This window comes from Ambystoma mexicanum, chromosome 1p (genome assembly GCF_040938575.1).
Source record: "Ambystoma mexicanum isolate Mex_15411 chromosome 1p, UKY_AmexF1_1, whole genome shotgun sequence".
NCBI lineage: Eukaryota > Metazoa > Chordata > Amphibia > Caudata > Ambystomatidae > Ambystoma > Ambystoma mexicanum.
The window spans coordinates 70,835,509-70,856,347 of NC_090921.1; the positions used below are offsets into that span (position 1 = coordinate 70,835,509).

A 20,839-nucleotide genomic window follows, 5' to 3' on the forward strand; every position below is an offset into this window, starting at 1 on the left:
AGTCTCAGCGGGCCCAAGTCGGGGCCCTTTGGACTCAGTCCTGGCGCCTTAGGCGCCAGGCTCATAGCGGACCCCAGTCCTGGCGCCTTAGGCGCCAGGCTCATAGAAGAGGATATGTGTTTAAGTGCTTGGGTGCACACTTACCTGATGCAGACCTTGCTGCTTCATCCAGGCCCTCTTGAGGCCTGAATGGGACTACTTTACCTGTAGGACTACTTCACCACCCGGGTGTGGTCGGGGAAGGATACATACCTGATTGGTGGAAGGATACATACCAGGAACTTCTTCCAAGGCTATTTAAACCCCACCCGAACAGCCACACGTGCTTCGCGTTGTTCTGCACCTAGCAGCTGGACGCTCACCGTGTCAGCTCCTGCATCCTGACTTCAGCCACGCCTGCCAGCACCCTAGAACACCTGCAAGGGGAGAAAGGAAGAGAATAGGAGAAGAAAAGCCCTTACCTGCTAAATCTGCATCCCAGAGTCATTTCTCCAACGGCCCTGAAAAGGAAGACATCATTTTAAAGGCATTTTGTTTCGATCGCTGCAGCGCTGCATTTTACTCACCTTTGCAAGGCGCTTCCATCTTCAGCAGCGATCTTCCAGATTCAGCTACGCCCCGGCGCCTAGAGGAAAAAAGACAAGAACAAAGGTGAGAGGGAGAAAAGGAATAAGGAAAGCTCAGTTTCCTTTTAAGTCTTACCTGTTGGATTATTCCCACTGCATTTCGGGTCCTGCCGCTTCCTGGCATCTCCGGACCCCGGCCCCTATGGGGAAAAAAGACAAAGACATTGAATGAGCGAATGCAAAGACATTACCTGAGCGCTCATCCAGAACTGTTTCACTTCGGGTCGGCGCCATATCTCCGGCACTCCGAACCCCGGCCCCTAAGGGGAAAAGGACATAAGCATTAGTGCTTGCTGCAATTAGACAACAAACATTATTATTAAGCTTGAACTTTTGAACAGAACTTTTACAGCACCTTACCTGAACAGTCAAGCTTACCTGAACTCCCATCAATCCTCAATCCAGTGAAGTAACTGGGTTTCAACGCGCCCCTGCATCAGAAGCAGGATGGAGAGCTCATCCTTCCAAACCCTAAGGTGAGGCTTCACGGGGAATCGTGGAGGAGGTATCGTGGAGGGTTGGAAAGGAGTGGGAGGCTTGAGCATTGTTCCACAGTTGGTAATACTCCCTTTTCACGCACAGGAGGGTATCCAACGAGCCAGGGAAGCCAGAATAGAGGGGCCCTTCCTGTCCATCTTCAGAGTTCTGCGCCTTCGACGCCGCGCCTCCGTGGGAACCAGGTGAGCGTTACAGAACGCGAAGCCTTACCACAATTTCCCACCTGGGCGCTATGGAGACTTCCGAGACAGATCAGCTGGCCCATCTTTTAGGGGAATTACGGGCAGAAGTGCACTCAGCCCGCCAGGAGACTAATGCTCTCAGAAGGGAACTAATCCTATCCAAGGAAAGAACTGATGATCTGGCCAAAAGGTTATTGCAGGGCCAGGCAGAGCACACTCCTTTACCTGTTTCCGGAGATATTTCTACAACAATGGGTTCGAATAACCCGGTACAAATCAATCTACCTGGACACATGCCTTTGGCCCCGCCGGAACGTTTTGCGGGGGATCCCAAGAAATATGCCGTTTTTATGAACCAATGCCGTTTACACTTTTTATGCAGGCCCGGGGCCTTCCCCAACGACCAGACCAAAGTAGCCTTTGTACTATCTTACCTCAGTGGCTGTGCTGCCGATTGGTCTATTCCATTGGTAAATCAGGATGATCCCATTCTCCGGGATTTCCAGGGCTTCCAGGCCAGCATGGAAAGATTGTTCGCTCGACACTCGCAGGGACAGGCCCTTGACAACGAACTGCTATCCTTACGACAAGGTAATCAGGATCTTTTGTCCTATATCGCCACCTTTAATAGACTAGTTGTGGAAACCGGATGGCCTGAAAATAAAAGGATCACATTGTTTCATCGAGGCCTGCGCGGAGAGCTTAAAGATGTTATAGCTCAGATAGTAGATCCACCCCAGGCCTGCGCAGACTACATAGACTTAGTGGTTCAACTTGATCACAGACTTCAAAATAGAAAAGCAGATCGGCTCAAGTATGAAACCAGAGTACCTATCAAGACCCACGTTAACTCTAAGAGTACTGACGTTTCCGAACCTATGCAAATTGGCAGTGTTAAAGGACCATTAACGCAGAAGGAACGAGAGAGAAGGCGACAAATGCAACTTTGTCTGTATTGCGGAACTTCCGGTCACTTTCTTCAAAGTTGTCCAGTTAAACCACCCAAGAAGGTGGTTGGAGCCACTGATAACGAGTTATTGACACCTGGTTCGGGAAACGACCTAGCCCGACAAGCGTAGGGGTCCGCTTGCCGAGCTTGAAAACAAACTCTTTGACCTCGCATTTTGTCATGCCAATGGTGCTTGTGAACCCAAAACAGCCTCAGCAGTTGCATGCTATAAAAGCATACATAGACAGTGGAGCTATTGGAAATTACATAGACCGTGAATTGGCTTCCAGGATTAAGCTTCCTCTCCGCCCGAAAGTAACCCAAGATGTAATTACTACAGTTGATGGAACCGAAATAGCCTCAGGGCCTGTATCGCATTCCACAGTTGAAATCACTCTGGTGGGTCAGGACGGACATCGGGAAGCAATCGTGTTTGATGTGATCAAGGCCCCACAATTTCAAGTACTTCTTGGTATCCCTTGGTTAGAAACACAGAATCCGAGAATAGACTGGCGAGCAAAGAAGATAACTTTTCCTGATTGTGAACCAACCTGTTACCCAAGGAATCCAGCTATGGGTCTAGCCTCTGTAACTTCCACCCCTGTACAGTTACCATCTGAATACCAAGAATTCCAAGACGTTTTTCAGAAAGAGCAGGCTAACACCTTACCTCCCCATCGATCTTACGATTGCCAAATCGACTTGGTACCCAATGCACAACTACCTTGTAATAGGATTTATGCTCTTACTGAACCTGAGAACCTGCATTTGCGCCAGTATTTGGATCAATACCTGGCCAATGGCTCCATTCGCCCATCAAAGTCACCAGTCTCTTCCCCTTTGTTCTTCGTACCTAAAAAGGAAGGAGACCTTAGGGCCTGTATTGACTACCGCGCCCTAAATCAGATAACGATTAAGAATCGTTACCCTTTGCCCCTGATACCTGAGCTTATCGACCAAGTAAAAGATGCTTGTGTGTACACCAAGCTAGATCTCCGAGGAGCTTACCACCTGGTACGTATAAAAGAGGGCGACGAGTGGAAGACTGCATTCCGCACCAAATTTGGGCTCTTCGAATATCAAGTAATGCCCTTCGGTTTGTGTAACGCACCTGCCGCCTTTCAGTACTTCATGAATGATGTTCTTCGGGAACTTATCGATGTTTGTGTCATCGTTTATATTGCCGACATCCTGGTGTATTCCTCCTCAGAATCTGATCACAGAAACCATGTTAGGGCAGTTCTTGAGAAATTGCGCCAGCACAAATTATTTGCCAAGCTCGAAAAATGCGTTTTTCATACCACAGAAGTGGAGTTTCTCGGATTCATCCTGACACCTCAAGGAATCCGAATGGACTCGCGGAAAGTTGACGCCATTCTCAAATGGCCATCTCCTAGCTCTGTGAAGGGAGTGCAAAGCCTGCTTGGCTTTGCCAATTTCTATCGAAGGTTCATGCCGGAATTTTCTCGAACTGTTCAACCCATCACAGCTCTCCTAAAGAAAAATAAACGCTTTGAATGGACTCTTGAGGCTGAACAAGCCTTTCAGGTCCTGAAAACCAAATTCACCTCTGCACCTGTATTGAAGCACCCGCGCCCAGATCTCCCTTACATCGTGGAAACCGATGCATCCAGTTCGGCCATGGGAGCTGTCCTGTCGCAAAGAGACCCAGAAACTAACCAACTACACCCTGTAGCCTTTTGGTCCAGAAAATTCTCTCCACCTGAACTCAATTACGCAATAACCGACAAAGAACTACTGGCTATTAAATCAGCTTTCAAGGCTTGGCGTCACTATCTTCTCGGTGCAAGACACACCATCACCGTAATTACGGACCACAGAAATTTGCAGTATTTAAAGACGGCCAAAGCTCAATCTTCGCGACAACTCCGATGGGCTTTATTCTTTGCGGAATTTGATTTTGTAATTACCTATCGCCCAGGCTGCAAGAATGGTAAGGCAGATGCCTTATCCCGGATAGGCATGGAAGAACCCAATTCGAGTTCAGAACCTGTGCCAATCATACCGGAACAAAGAATTCTGGGCTTGACTTCATTGCAAACCATTGAGGACATCCAAGCTCAAGTAAAACAGCTTTTTGACTCTTCTGCCTTACTGGAATGGAGTCAAAAGGGTCCTCACTACACCGTTAAGGATGATTTACCCTACTTCCAAGAGCGGTTATTTCTGCCAAGTAAAGAATTGCAGGAACTTGTCATTACCCGTCAGCATGAATCATTAATGGAAGGACACCCCGGTATCGCGAAAACAGAAGAAAAGGTCAAACGCCACTTCTGGTGGCCTTCTTGGAGAAAAGACATAAAGTCATTTGTGTTGTCTTGCGGAATCTGTGCCCAAAATAAGAGTCAAAAGAAAAGGCCAGCCGGCCTACTTCAACCTTTGGACATTCCACCAGCACCTTGGCACACCTTGTCAATGGACTTTATAACTGACCTGCCTCCTTGTGGTGGTTACAACACGATTCTCGTAATAGTGGATCTATTCTCCAAAATGGCCCATTTTATCCCTTTAAAAGGATTGCCGTCAGCTTCCACCTTGGCCAAGGAATTTATGGAAAATATAGTGCGGTTACATGGTTTCCCTTCCATATTAGTCTCAGACCGTGGAAGTCAATTTATCTCCCACTTTTGGAAGAAATGTTGCCAACTAGCACAAATAGACGTGCGGTTATCCACCAGCCACCACCCCCAGACCGACGGACAAACCGAGAGAACCAATCAGACTCTCGAGCAATATCTGCGGTGCATGTTACACCAATCCGAGTTAAATTGGAAAGACATCCTTTGGATTGCAGAATATGCATACAACAATTCAGTGCATTCTGGAACCGGACAGACTCCTTTTTATACTCTGTATGGTCACCATCCTCGGACCTCTGACCTAGATCCACCTCTGACCCTGGAGATGCCTGCAGTAAATCACCTACATTCCACAATAACCCAAGCCTTCAAAGAAGCTACAACCCACTTACAGCAAGCCAAGAAAAAGTATAAAGAAAACGCTGATTTGCACCGAAGTAAAACTCCTCCTTACCAAGTAGGAGATCAGGTATGGCTAGCAACTAAACATCTACCCCTCAAGGGTCAGCAAACTTTTAATCCCAGATTCATTGGGCCTTACCCCATCAAAGCTATTATCAACCCAGTGGCCTTTAAACTCGATTTACCATCCAACATGCAGATTCATCCCGTTTTTCACGCATCTCTTCTAAAACCAGTACAACCTGGAACCAGACTGTCTGAGCCCCCAGGCCCTGTCCAAATTGATGGAGAATTAGAATTCGAAGTGAAAGACATTTTAGATTCCAAGATAGTTAAGTTGAAACTCTTCAATCTTGTTGATTGGAAAGGATATGGACCTCAGGAAAGATCTTGGGAACCCAGTAACTATGTTCACGCACCACGATTAATTCAACAATTCCATCGAAGATTCCCGCACAAACCAAAACCCCCGGAGGAAAAGACCTTGGGAGGGGCCTTGAGGGGGGGTACTGTCATGATGCCTACCTCCAAGGAGCCAGGCCGGGCCCAGCAACCCCAGAGGCAGACATCATTTTCCCCAGGGAAGTCTCAGCGGGCCCAAGTCGGGGCCCTTTGGACTCAGTCCTGGCGCCTTAGGCGCCAGGCTCATAGCGGACCCCAGTCCTGGCGCCTTAGGCGCCAGGCTCATAGAAGAGGATATGTGTTTAAGTGCTTGGGTGCACACTTACCTGATGCAGACCTTGCTGCTTCATCCAGGCCCTCTTGAGGCCTGAATGGGACTACTTTACCTGTAGGACTACTTCACCACCCGGGTGTGGTCGGGGAAGGATACATACCTGATTGGTGGAAGGATACATACCAGGAACTTCTTCCAAGGCTATTTAAACCCCACCCGAACAGCCACACGTGCTTCGCGTTGTTCTGCACCTAGCAGCTGGACGCTCACCGTGTCAGCTCCTGCATCCTGACTTCAGCCACGCCTGCCAGCACCCTAGAACACCTGCAAGGGGAGAAAGGAAGAGAATAGGAGAAGAAAAGCCCTTACCTGCTAAATCTGCATCCCAGAGTCATTTCTCCAACGGCCCTGAAAAGGAAGACATCATTTTAAAGGCATTTTGTTTCGATCGCTGCAGCGCTGCATTTTACTCACCTTTGCAAGGCGCTTCCATCTTCAGCAGCGATCTTCCGGATTCAGCTACGCCCCGGCGCCTAGAGGAAAAAAGACATAAGCATTAGTGCTTGCTGCAATTAGACAACAAACATTATTATTAAGCTTGAACTTTTGAACAGAACTTTTACAGCGCCTTACCTGAACAGTCAAGCTTACCTGAACTCCCATCAATCCTCAATCCAGTGAAGTAACTGGGTTTCAACGTGCCCCTGCATCAGAAGCAGGATGGAGAGCTCATCCTTCCAAACCCTAAGGTGAGGCTTCACGGGGAATCATGGAGGAGGTATCGTGGAGGGTTGGAAAGGAGTGGGAGGCTTGAGCATTGTTCCACAGTTGGTAATACTCCCTTTTCACGCACAGGAGGGTATCCAACGAGCCAGGGAAGCCAGAATAGAGGGGCCCTTCCTGTCCATCTTCAGAGTTCTGCGCCTTCGACGCCGCGCCTCCGTGGGAACCAGGTGAGCGTTACAGACGGGTAGCATATTCCAGATCCCTCCGTAAACAACTGAATGGTTTGAGCACCACTCCAAGAGCCTGGAATTCTCCCTAAGTCAAGGAATGCATGAACTACTAAAAAGAGGAAGAGGGTAGTAGTTGTATATAATGCCTAGGGCGATCATCTGGTAAGGGGCCGGCCATGTAGCTTTGTGAAGTTGCTGGCAAAGAATATTAGCTTCAGCCTCTTTTAAGGTGATTTGATTCCTTGACTGGCTTGCATCTGCACCATCATTCGCACCTTCATTCTGCACACTTAGATATGATTCCTATACTATAGCCTTATTGGCCAAGGTTGGGGTCATTATCACAAGATAATGACCGGCTCCAAAATTTATGGCCCGAGACAAAGCCAGGGGCCATAAGTTGGGGAAGGGTCCTTGTTCCAAGGGATAATGACCCCTCACATGGTCTGTAGGCTATTGGCACATGGTTGCAGTAGCAATACATGTTTTGGAGTGTTGGCAGTGAAGCAAACATGTTACTTTAACAGTGAGTAGAGTAAATAGAAAAAATCACGCATTAAATGAAATGTGTTTTTTTTTTCGTAGTGTTTAAATAACAAGGCTGTTTTCATAAATTAAGTATTTTAATTGCAAACTTAGCTAAACTGGAGTTGGTTTAAAATGAGCATGCATTACGCTTTATACAAAAGGTTACAGTTTATCTATAAGAAAGTGAAAGCAAATACCCATGTTTTAGCTTTCTCTCTGGTGTGTTAAATGGGATGTTGCCACAAAAAAAAAGGTTCTCAAAGAAAGGGAGTGTCTTGCTGAAAGGAACCATGCCTGATTATTGTATTGTGGTTTCCCTGTCTTGGAATTCGCTGCCTCTGCTTATAAGGAACTGTGGATCCATTGACTCCTTTAAAAAGCTGCTCAAGACCTGGTTATTTGATGAGGGCACTGAGTAAATTCTCTCTTTTCTTGCCTTCTAGTCTTCTGCGCTGGTCTTCCGTTTCTCCTGCTGCTTGAGCCTCATGTTTTTTGTCTGTCTCTGTCACTGTCTCTGTCGCTCTGAGGCCTTCGGGCGATTTAGCGCTATACAAAAACCAATATAGATAGATAGATAGATAGATAGATAGATAGATAGATAGATAGATAGATAGATAGATAGATAGATAGATAGATAGATAGATAGATATTACCCGAAGTCATGGACTGTGCTGTGAACAGTCTCATTGGTTGAGAGGAGATCAATAACGATATCCACGTGGTAATACATCTTAATCCCTGGTACCTACACAGGTCAAAAATGATGTGCAAATGCAAGCCAATGGCCCAAATGCTTGTAGCAAGTCTTTTATTCTCTGTTAACCAATGCAGTAAGCCCACTCCTGTTTGTAGGGGGAAGGACTCAGGCGCCTGTGCTTCCTTAGCTGCTGACAATGTTTTTCAAAATGGCGCCCTCAGTCAGGATTTATCGGATGCGGCTCTGGCAAGCCCAGCTGTATTTGTGACAGTTCAGAGCGTTCACCTCAATCCCACCTCAAGCTGCTTCCAAGTCCAACTGTTGATGATGCACCATACCAGCAGGCCAGTCAGATGGCGCATAGCTGGTCAGATAGCACAGCATGCTAAGCGCTCACCCCTGATATCTGTGTGCAGCCTGCTGTGGCAGGTTCGAATCCCAACAGGGTCAACTCAGCCTTTCATCCTTCCAAGGTCACTAAAATGAGTACCACTCTGTGGGATAATAATGTCTTCTGTTATTTCAGAGCTCTGAGACCTATGGGTGTGTAGCGCTATATAAGAAATACAATATTATTATACTCTCACCCGCTCTGCTCTGGGAATAGCCAAGCTGAGTGTAAGGGGTTTTTGGCCTGACCCTAACCCCCACAAAGCTACTATAGTATAGACTAAATAATCAATCAATAAACACAACTAAGGGCCAGCAGCTATCAGAACACAATGGACAGAGCCACTTAGGTGGGAGCAGCAGGATTTTCAGATATCATCTGGCCACTCAGCCGGCTCTACTCAATTTTTAAGACCAAGTCTCAGAGAGAGTCCCCCCTGCCATCCAGGCAGAGATTTAAAAGGTGTTCCTCCGGAACTCCCCAGCTTCTTTTTCTTTCCTGATCATGTTTAAATGATCAAATCCCACTATTGTCCCGGTTAATGGCAACTCTGTCGTCTTGGGCTAGTTCTGTAATGGTGTGACATGAAATACTCTGGAGAGGTGTTTGTGTACATCACACTATAATGTCAAGCGATTTCAGGCCTAATAGCTCGAAACCCACCCACCCCAAACTTGGCAAAACCATTCCTCCACAGTTCAGAAAGGTCACCGCATACCAAATTCAAAAGCAACACAAAGCGCTGGGCACAGGTCTGCGCCTGGGCATGCCTTGATGGCTGAAGTCTGGATAACAGAATGAGCGGAGAGGACAGTGAATGCTTGACCCTCTCCAATTAAATAAATGGAGAAATAGCTGAAGAGGTCACTGGCTGGATTATGGATATCTTTGTAGGATGGTGTCACCTTTGCATTCTTCTCCTTTTCTTGTATCTCTGATGACCTGGGAATCTCTTGTGGTTTTACCCAACGTTTGATGGGTCAACTACATTTCCCATGATGCTCCTGAGTCCTCACGGATCCCAGGGACGCAGTAGCCTAAAGTGCTATCTCCTCCTAGGGTTGACAATACTTCAGAGATCTTTCGGTGGTAGGACTTGTGTGCCATGTGCTGGAGAAGCTTATTCTGGAAGTAAAAGAGAACATGCGCCGCCCTCCCCTGGCAATGTGCCATCTCCCTTGAGGGGCTAGCGGTCCATGAAGTGCATAGCTTTACTACGTATAGAACCATTCTTCCTGTCTGGAGGGTTGGCCGCTACTGGTTTGATATCCACTCTCCCTAAGACATCTCCGGTTGTAGATGTCCAGTTCTTCTGGGCAGTAGCCATTATCGCTATTCTAGTTCAACAACCAGTGTTTCTCACTCTGGAGAACCATTTGCCTCACTTTATCGCTGGCCTGTCACCCTCCTTCGTAGGATGAACTTGGTGTTGAGATTCCTGACAACATCTCAACATCCTTTCTTCAAAAGAAGTACATTACTCCGGTTCTAATGTGCCCATCCTTTTTTCTACGCGTATCTGGGTCCTTTGGTCACAGGCCAGTTTTATCCTTCACAGCAAATATCTGGGGCAAATGGGTTTAAGGTAGGTAGTCCTCCACTTTTCATGGATGTAACTTCTTCTGGGGCTCTTGGAATGCAGGCTAGCCTCCGTCCGAGCAGATAGACACATGGCTTTGTTAGAAACTTCATTCACAGTTCACAGAGGTTCCCACTGTCGCAGGCTTGCTCCCTGTGTCTGCCATGACTCTATCTTTCATTATATCCTCTGTGCATCCCGTCCACTGAAGTCTTCTCTTTTGCTTGTAGGTTCTCCTCAGAGCTGGATGTGCCTCTGTGAGACAGTTCAGCTGCTCCTTAGCACTTTGTGCCATCTGTTATGTCATCTTTATGTCTGGTCCCTGTGTCGCTGAGTACAACAGACAGCTAGCGCCTCCTTTCCTCCTCTTTGTGCATGGCAGTATGTGTGTAAGGCTGATGCAAAAGAGAGGAAGGCTCATCAGTGCAATTGGGACTGGGCAGATACACTTTGTCCTGTTTGGAATCACCCTGTTAGGACCACCCTGATGCACACCAAACCATTGGTTAAAAGAGCCTTTTGAAGCTTTCTAGGATGCAACATCACAAAAAATCTTCCTTTTTCTTGGAGCTGGTGAGGTTCCCAGGTCGTGTGGGTAATAATGATAAAGGTGTTCTGGTGGGAGTTTCATCTGACATTAGAAGATCACCATCAATAGGCTCTTCAGGAAACATAGGTTTCTAGAGAAGCCACGTTGATGGGTGGTAGAATTCCACCTCCATCCTCAGAGGGTCTTCCAAGTTGCCAGAGCAACATGCCCCGGGGCCCATAGTTACAGGCCCGAGCGACTAAAAGTATTTTTTTTCTGTTCCGAAACGCTCGAAGAAATGTAAAAACAAATGCCCGCCGGGAAGGGAAACTGAAGTCTGTTTTCCCTTTGCATGGTGGCCATTGAGAAATGGCCACCATGGAAATGGGAGACGGGACTACATGTAGTCTCTTCTCTCTTTCCATGGCGCCCATTAAAAAAGTAAACAAAAATATGCCCACCATGGAAGGAGAGAAGGGACTACACGTAGTCCCTTCTTCCTTTCCATGACGTCCTGTCGCAGATTGGGAGCTGGCGCACTGGGGAAGAAGTGTTTCCAGCTCGTTCGCTACCAAAATTGACTTCAACGAAGGTAAGTGTGGATGGGGGGTATGGAGGGAATTCTGTGGATGGGGGAGGCGGAAGGGGAGAGGGGAAGTGGGGCACCACTTACCTCATTCCCTGGTGGGAGAAGATGGCGGCCTCCAGCCGTGAGGCTGCTCAGAGCAGGGGGAATACCGCCCCTGTTCCGAGCCTCCTCATTGGCTGAGAGACTGCCACCCCCGCCCGGTACTAATAATCAAAACATGGATGAACAGGTCAAGATCACAGAGTAAATGTCTCAAAGCAAACTGGGTGTGGGGAGATTGTAAGGTAAATATAGCTTCACCATTGCAGTAAACCTTAGTATAGGATGCTATTTTATGCATGAGAGAAAGAACCCAAGTAATTCCAAAAAAGTCTAGTCTGGCAAATCTCTCTCTCTTTCTCTCTCTCTCTCTCTCTCTCTCCCACTCTCTCTTACAGACACACACACTCTCTCTAACACTCTCACACTCACTCTTGCTCTCTCTCTTGCTCTCTCTCACACTCTCTATGTCCCACTTTCTCTCGCTCTCTATCTCACACTCTCACACTCTCTCTCACACTCCCTCTCTCACACACTCTCAAACTCTTCCTCTCATCCTCACTCTCTCCCTCACTATCTCCTTCACTCTCTCCCTCGCTCACACTCGCTCACCCTCCCTTTAATCTCCAAGAAGGGAGAGGTCCACTGCTTCAAAGACTCAAATGTTAAGGTTTACGCTTCACCAGTTTCCGAGGCAGCATGTAACCAGTCTAAACCAAGACTCCCGAATAACATGAAGTGTGCCTCGTCCATACTTAACTGTGGCACAGATAGTAAAGAGTACTGGTAAATCAGTTAAGATAGATAGTCAAGAGTACAGGGGTGTGTGTCCAAGGGTCTAGCACACAGTCTCAGGGTACACAGTAGGAACCTCAAGAAGGTGCCCAGACTCATCAACAGCGTTAGTTGGTCCATTGGCTTTTTGGGCCTGCCTGGGAGGATTATCCAAACTCTGACCTCCTTCCTGATCTGGAGGCTTGGTCCCTGTGACCTAGCCACCTAGGAGCCAGCCACTTCTGCCTAGAGGGGCAACCCTCTATTCCTAAATAGCCAGCAAGCCTCCTATTGTCTTTTTCATTTCTCTTTAGTCCTCCATTAGAGATCCCCTTTTCTTCAAACTCTGCTTGATCTCCCCACCCTGAGAGACTGTCTAGGTCTGGTTATACAGCGTGGGTCTCTCACCTCTAAGTTAAAGACCAGGGAAACTTTCTGCACCTGAATAGATTAGGTGGATCTGGCTTCTGATTGCCCCATGTTCCTAAAACCATGTCATCTGTGAGGGTCCTGTCCTGTGGACAGATAAGGGCCTGCTGCCATCTTTGATTTCACAAGCGGCAAAGCCATGTGAGGGTTGTCTCCCTCTTCCTTCTGTAACTGCAGTTAGGTTATCTGCTTGCCTTCTTATTTCTCTGCTGAGTGTGTCTACCATGAGTTAATACATTCAGAGGTTAGACGTAAAAGCACTTCTGGATATGAGAGCTGTGTTTGTTGCAGCATTGGAACAATATAGATATACATTGTATAATCGCCAGTACTTCGAACATGCTCAGTGGTGCTGCTGAAGAAAGAAAGGTATCAATACCTTCACTTCAGAGCTCGGCAGCTTCAGTGGAGGAAGTAAGATATAAATGTCACTATCAGAGGATGGGCCTCATAACGAGTTTGGAGGCAGCCATGCCCTTAATAAGGGCATGGCTGCCTCCAAACTCGGGTCCGGGTTCCCTGAATGGGGAAATACCGGGCCATTCCGACCTTGGAGGGCCCGGTATTTCCCCATTTAGGGGACCCGGACCATCCCCATTCCCATTAGAGCCCCAATAGGGCTCAATGGGAATGGGGAGCATGCAAACAATGGGCATGTTAATGACGGGCCCGTTGTTAGCATGCTGGCCCCCTCACGGGACCTGCTAAGGTCGTCTGGTAAAACCAGACATCCAGAAAGGGTCCCACAAGGGGACCTCGTAATAGGGCGGTATGGGGTTGACGGCTCCGGTGCCTTTACCGGTACTGTTAACCCCTTACCGCCCACCTCGTAACGAGGCCCTATGTCTCTTAAAGCAATGTCCACTCCTTGTTTCTTCCTGAGTCATACAGCTTGGATAGCTCAATGGGCCAAGCAGTCTCTCTGATATCAGGCAGCAGACTTTTCTGCCCAGTAAGGGATAGTTACCCTAAGGCCTGGAAGGGCCGGATATACCCCCCGACCCAAAGGGATTCACGTGTGAGACACCTCCCATGAACATCAACAAGTTCACCCAGGTTCTGGTGTGGGTGCTCCTTTCCCTGGACGTCAGTGGGGTCTCCCAGGCTCTGGGTTATGGGCCTTCTTGCCTGAAAGTCAGTGGGGTCTCCAAGGGTCTGATAAGTTTAGTAAGGCATCTTAAGTCCATTCAGACCATGGAAAGGAGCACATTTTGCTATATGAAGCATGGATTTATATTGTGGCCAATTGCTTGGTAAGAAAATTTCACATTATAGATCATCCTCACAATCTAAAATTGTACCAATTTTTAAAGAAAAGTTTTCATCTCAGTGTCATTTAATCCAATAGTAGTGCTGCATTCCTCCTGCCTGAGGATCCTTTCATGATCGCCAAGTCTGTGGCTTGAGTGAATATGCTTAACTCCAATAAACTTCATTTGTTGTTTATTATCCATCTGATGGTACTTGGCCCATTGTTCCTGGAGGGGTAACCTCCTCCCTCTTGTAATAGTCATGTTTAAATGCGCTTTGATGCGGAAACGAAGCTCTCTGATAGTAGAGTCCACATACATTTTGTTACATACACAGATAATGATATAAATTACATATTTGGTTCATCAATTCATTAATTAAATCCTTAATTTCAATAGACTGTCTGTTGTCACATATTTTTTTACTTTATTAAGGGCATATTTACACATAGAACAGTCCATACATTTGAAAAAACCCTTCAAGGGTTTACCGCTTAATACACCTCTTTGTGTCTGTTCCACATGCCTGGTCATATAGCTCGGACTCAAGATAGTTTTGAGCGTAGGTGCTCTTATGTAAACAAAATCTGGTTTAGTACCAATGTATTTGGACAGTACTTCATCTAATTGCAAAATAGACCAACGTTTTTTAACATTTTTGTAAATGCTAGCATTGTCTAGGGTGAACTGAGTGATCATCCTGATATTAGTGTCTTTCTCCAAAACATTTGGTTTGGGTGTTAAAAGTAAATCTCTTCTTACTTGGTCAGCCTTCATTTTGGCCTTATTGCGAAGCTCCTAAGTCTACCCCCTTAGTAGGAATCTGTCCTCTATAACCATTTTCTTTGCTGTATAGTCAATTGTTTTACTGCAATTTCTTTTTACCCTCATAAATTTCCCTTTGGGAATATTGTCAATTACACTTTTCTTGTGACAGCTCTCAGAGTGTTATATCGAATTGACATCAGTCTCTTTTTTAAATATTCGAGTGTTCAAAGTATTGTCTTCAATTGTTATAAACAAATCCAAGAACGTTACCTGTTGTCTACTCATTACAAGAGTACGTTCAATGCCAAAGCTGTTTTTATTCAAATGATTGTTGAATTCAGTAATTTCATCTTTAGTCCCATTCCAAATTAACAAGATATCATCTGTATACCTTAACCAGGTATGCACTTTAGTAACTGCATCAGCATGGGACTTAACATGGGTATACTCAAATTCTCCCATGAATAGGTTGGCCAAGGATGGTGCATAGCACGCACCCATGGCCACGCCTTTGGTCTGTTTATATAGAGTCTGATAAAACACGAAGATGTTATGATGTAACGTGAATGCAAGACACTCTTTCAGCATTAGAACTGACTAAATAAGGCTGATTTGTGATTGAAAAAATAATCAATGGTGGCTAAAGATTATCGATGATCAATCGAGTTATACAGCACTTTGACATCCATTGTTGCCAGAATAAGATTTGGACGCCATTTAATCCCTTTTAGTATCTCAAGAACATGCATTGTGTCCCTCACATAAGATTTTAATTTCAGAACTTCTGGTCTTAGCAAGATGTCTATATATTTTGAAATATTCTCTGTCAGCCATCCATTGCCACTAACTATTGGTCTGCCATCTGGTAGGTCTTCATAGCTTTTATGTACTTTTGGCAGAAAGTAAATTGTGGGCATGCGCTGTGTTTCACAGACTAAGAAGCTTCTTTCCTCATGAGAGATTAGTTGTGATGAATACCATTTATCAATAAGCCCTTTATACTTACTGATGGTTTTGGTGACAAATTCAAAATTGATTTGCTCATAACAGCCTGGCTGGGTAAGGTGGGTTCCTGTTTTAATATAGTGCCTCTAATTGAGAATGACTATATTTGCCCCTTTGTCTGCCTTGATAATCACATCATCATACTTGCATAACCTATGTAATGCAGCTTGTTCCTCCTTATCTAGATTACTGCCATAATTGTGGCTTCTTATTTGCTTTTTGGATGACAGTTTATGTATGTCATTAATAACGGATTGGTGGAAAGTATCATAGTATTGAACTGGTGGTACAAAGCTTGATTTGGGCTTCAATTTGGTTTTTAATATATTAGTGCTTGTGATAATCAAGTCACCCAGCACCGCCATAGGATCCACATTAGCATTCTCTGATAAAGACATTGTTACTAGTGTGTTCGGTACATCCTGAAGCGAAAGACCACTGAGTTCTTATCCTTCTTGTTCCATAATAAGTTGTGGAAAAACTTCTTAAGTTTTAATTTCCTAACATATTTATAAACATCAATTTGTGTTGTAGTAAGGTCTTGAGTGTTAGAAGGGGCAAAAGAGAGTCCCTCAGTTCAATTTCATCAAATGTACAGTCCGATAAGTAAAGGACCAAATTTACATTCCTTCTTATTTCGGTGGTATCCTGTCCTTCCTTGCCTCTGGTCTGGTTAACACACCAACTTTGTCTCCTGCTGGATCTAGAAAGTTTGTTACCACCACGTTTGCCCCTTGCATGGCACCTGTTGGTGTAATATTGGTATTTGGTGGGGTTTGGAACCTTACATATTTTGTAATGGGTTAATTCCCATTGCGATATCGGCTTATTTGGTCTAAAAAAAACGTTTCTCATACCCAGGTACACTGATATTGTCTGATCCAGTGTCCCCCTCACACCATCCAAGCTCACCGGGGAGGAGCCAGGTGTAGTACTGGTGGATGAGGAGCGGTTGCGTTCATCATACTTTCCATGGTATGAATGGACATATGATCCCTTACTAAACTTATCAGCACAGGGTGCAGATAGGTTTATTCCAAGAACCTACTTAAACTTAAGTATCTTACTAGCATCACCCATCTTGTGCACAAATGGCAATTGGCTAGCAACTATAGACTTACAAATGTTATATTACATGGACACGGAATGTCCTGCTAGTTAAGACATGACGCGGGTGAAGTCACCACGTTCAAGACGCTATGATGTCACACGCACCCTGACGACATGGTGCGGGTGACGGGATGACATCATGCCGTGCCGTACCATGCGGCAACAGTAGCAAACTTTTTATAGAAGAGGAAGCTTGTTGTTAGAAACAACAAGCACAAGCCAATTTGCTGGCGAAAATCACAGGAAAAGGTAAGGAATATTATAAGGATTATCCTTAAGATTTTTTGGGGTTTACTTTAAATAACCCTATTACTTATCAGAGTAGATACAAAGTTAGAACTATTAAACTGACTGGTATCTGTTTCTCTTCTGTCAAGTAGTCATCCTAATTAGGACAACATTGAAATACCGGACTTTTGAAGCATCTGCTAGACTATTTGGTGACGTTGTGCAGACAAATAGGTAAAAATGTTTACCCTCCTCTAGCTCATGACATACATATGTCTACTAATAATATATATTATAAACAGTGATGTTTGATGATTGATTTCTTAACATATTAATGTACTCCTACCAGAGTGATACCAATGAGGAACGTTTGGATATGAGGAACGTACAAAGAGATTAAATAAGTAATCAGTGACTGTCTACATATGGAAATTGTATACCTGAATGGATCACCCCAAGTTCATACATGATTAGGTAAACCCTCCACTTGTTTAGAAATAGTTTCCAGTTAGTGTATGTGATAGAGTGGCCTGATTGCACCATAAATTAATGTATACAGAATTTGAGGGATTAGGATATAGTTCATATTCCCAAGTATTGCAATGACAAATCTTTGAACTAATTGTTGGTCTGTTTTTAATTTCTTTTTTAAGTGAATTCTATGGGGATAACTCATTTTGTGAATGCAAGTAATAGACTCAATGGGGGAACAGTGATTTGGAGCCACAACACCAAATATGATTGCTTGGATTGTCAGATGTAGCGCTCAGACCATTCTTAGCCGGTAGAAGAATAGGGTACAATTGACACAGCGCAATTTAGTGCACTGCCACCAACATATGTTATAAAGGAACCACCCTCTGCATGTACGTTGGTATGATAGGCCCGTGGCTCTGCCTAACACGATCCACAAGAATAAAGAGCACACATTGGTAGTGATATCCTTTTTTCTAACAATGTAGCAGCTTAGGTATCTGCAATATGTGTTATTCTTGCAACAAGGGATCGCCAGTTTCAGTAATTAGTTTTGCAATATATTGAGAGGTAAATGGAAATTTTTTGCAAGTATATGTGTATAATGTGTCTAATAGCTTTATGATAAAATCATAACTTTTCTTCTTAATCTCTCTTTCCTTTCCCTCGTTTAGAACATATGCAAGTTTTGAAGATAACATGTAAACGTTTGATAACCTTGTAAAAGCTGAGTAGGGCGAAACATTGGCACATGCTGTCCATTGGGTTATTGTAGGTTTTTTGCTTACTGTAACTGGGTTTTTTGCTTACTGTAACTGTACATAGGTTTTTGCTTACTGTATTTGTACACAGATGTTCTGGGTTTTTTTGACTATTGAAATGGTGTCTTGCCAATTGTAGCTATACACAGATGTCTTTGTTTTTGGTGTTTGACAAGTGTACATACTATGGAATGTGATTTCTCATTTGGGGTATTAAATAAACACTGATCCCAACGAGTGTCTCATTATAGGTTGATATTCCCTTTTTGTCCAATTTATCAAACCACATCCCTTGGGCTTCTGCTTCTTTTCTTTATATCATTTTTATTAAACAAACAGGCTTTTTCTTAAATTCACAGATCCTTTTGTTTTTATTTCTTCAGACGAGCACACCATGTTTTTGCCTTTTGTTTTTACGAAAATGCCCTCACCTCTTATGTAATTACCATCATGTTGTGTTCCTCACTCAAGCGTGGTGGTAAAATGATGCTGCTTGCTGCACATCTATTGGTGCGTGACAGTAGAATTGACTCCAAGTCTGCAAAGTCAATCAGTGTTGAAGACTAGACACTAGTATGATAAGTTCACTGGATGGCCCCAGTCTAATTACCAGACTCATCGTTGTTTTGAATAATAGGACATGTATACTGAGATTTTGTAGTCCGCCTCAATTAACAGTTAGCTCTGTGAAGACCACAGCAGTCTTGCGCACCCCAATGACCACTCGCTCAAAGACCTACCTGGGACAAAGCTCCAATCCAATAGGCTTTTTTATCTTTATAATTGTTTAATCTGCCCATGAGGGCATATATAAAATCATTCTCCTCTTCGCTGTGTATTGATGTCAGAACAGCTCCAATTTTTCTGCACTTCTCCTTAAAGAGAGTGTGAGAGAGAGAAAAAAAAAGAGAGAGAGAGAGAGAGAGGGGCATTAGTACAGAGTGCAGTTCATGAAGCATTAGCCGACTCAATCTATCCCACACATGCCACTGGAGGTCCACATGGGATGTCACAGTGGAGCTCCTTGAGCCGGTTTAAATACCTCTCCCAGAATGATGTAGGCCTCACTATAAGATAACACCAGTAATGTCTTCAGAAATTAATATTTCTCCATAGACAAAGGGTAAAAAAGTTGATTCTTTCCTCCACTGCCCAGAGAATGTGGGGTGCACCCAGTATACAGAGGGAGAGGCAGCGTGTGTCTTTGCAAGATGAAAATCCCTCCATTGGCACTTGGGGTGTTAGCTCTGAGGTGGACTGTGTTGAAGGGGTGCAGGAACACGGCAGGCAGCCTCACAAGGCAACATCGAATGCTCATTGGGTGGCTGACCCTAGGGAATGTGGCCTAATCTTCCCTTATGGTCACCCAGTCCAACACATAAATTAATTTAAGGGTGGGATGTGAGATTCTGCCTTAAGGAGGGGCACGGGTGATAGTGTCTATATAACCTTTGGCTCATTCATAGATTTGATGAGGTCTTCCCAAGTCGACCATGTATGTTTTTGCAATAAGTCGACACATTATTTTGTCCCAAAAAGCTGCAACCCTTACTATACCGGTATAATATTAGGGTAATTGTCATGGTCATGAAGTCAGGGGCAAAGGCATGCTGAGGTTGCATGCACAGGAGACCTGGGTGCACACTATCCTGGCGCCTTTGACGCCAGGCTCATGAACAAAAAAAAACAAGAACATCCATTTAACACCAAAAAGCTTTTTATTATGGACATATCACTTCAGATGCATTAACCTTGAGCATTCCATCCATTAAGCAGGATGCATTAACCTTGAACATTCCATTACTAAGCAGCCCCAAGTGTATTCTTGGATGTGGCTGCTAATGGATTGCCTTTGCACGGCGTCACTCTCTAGGACTGGCAGGGTGTGACTGGTAAACTGGCCCTAATGGGCATGCCCACGATCTCAGCTATATAAACTGCCCCGATCCTCAAGACAGACGCTTTGTGTTATTCTGCACTTGCAAGCAGCGTAACTCTCACCGTCGCCTGAGGTCAGAGTCACCTTTGAAGATCCTGCTTACTGGACATCCTGCTTCCTGCCAGCATACTTACCAACTTTACATCTCTTCAGTGAACCAAGTATTCATCTTTACACTTTCCGGAACGCCAAACTCTTCATCTTGGCACCGCAGCACGACACGCTCCATCGTGGACAGCAGCGCCTGGAAGGAAAAACAGAAGACAAGGTTAGACATCGAAAAAACAGTCAGTTTAAGGTTGCGCTTCGCCATACTTTGCGCTTTTCCTTAAACCATCACTTACCTGCTGTCGAACATTGCGGTAGCATCCATCTTCCATCCGGCCGCGTCTCGTGTCTCACAGCTGCATTGAGGCTGCATTTCCAGCTAAGGGAAGAAAACAGAAGAGAGACATTATTGCTGGTATAAATAGGAGCAACATATAAAGACATTAAACAGAACGAACAGCATCAAAAGAACTCAAGAAAGACTTACCAATCATAAGGAGAAGCATAGTCACAGATGGACTGAACTAATCGTTATCAGGGATCAATGAAGGAACTAAATCCCATTCGACACGCCCCTGCCAAAAGTAGCAGGACAGAGAGCTTATCTTCCATAATTCACAGGTGAGCTTTATGGGCCGGCGTATGCTCACAGAAACTGTATTTTGGGGTGAAGGGTTCGAGAGGTACAACAATCACAGATTGGCGCACTCACACACTCTTATCTCCACACAGGATCAGTATCACCACGTACCACTGCTCACAGCTTTTCTATTGAGGGAGAGGCCTCAAGGGGGCGATTCAAGTTTAGGGAG

At 45.0% G+C, this 20,839-nt stretch overlaps 1 protein-coding gene across 1 annotated transcript in view; it reads right to left on the reverse strand.

Moving 5' to 3' along the window:
* Positions 1-20,839, reverse strand: part of LOC138449413 (struthiocalcin-1-like) — a 182,947-nt gene that overhangs the window by 94,635 nt on the left and 67,473 nt on the right. The window contains exon 4 of the mRNA XM_069604803.1: positions 18,781-18,915. Within this exon, the coding sequence (XP_069460904.1) occupies positions 18,781-18,915 (135 nt within the window). The remainder of the gene's footprint in view (positions 1-18,780; positions 18,916-20,839) is intronic.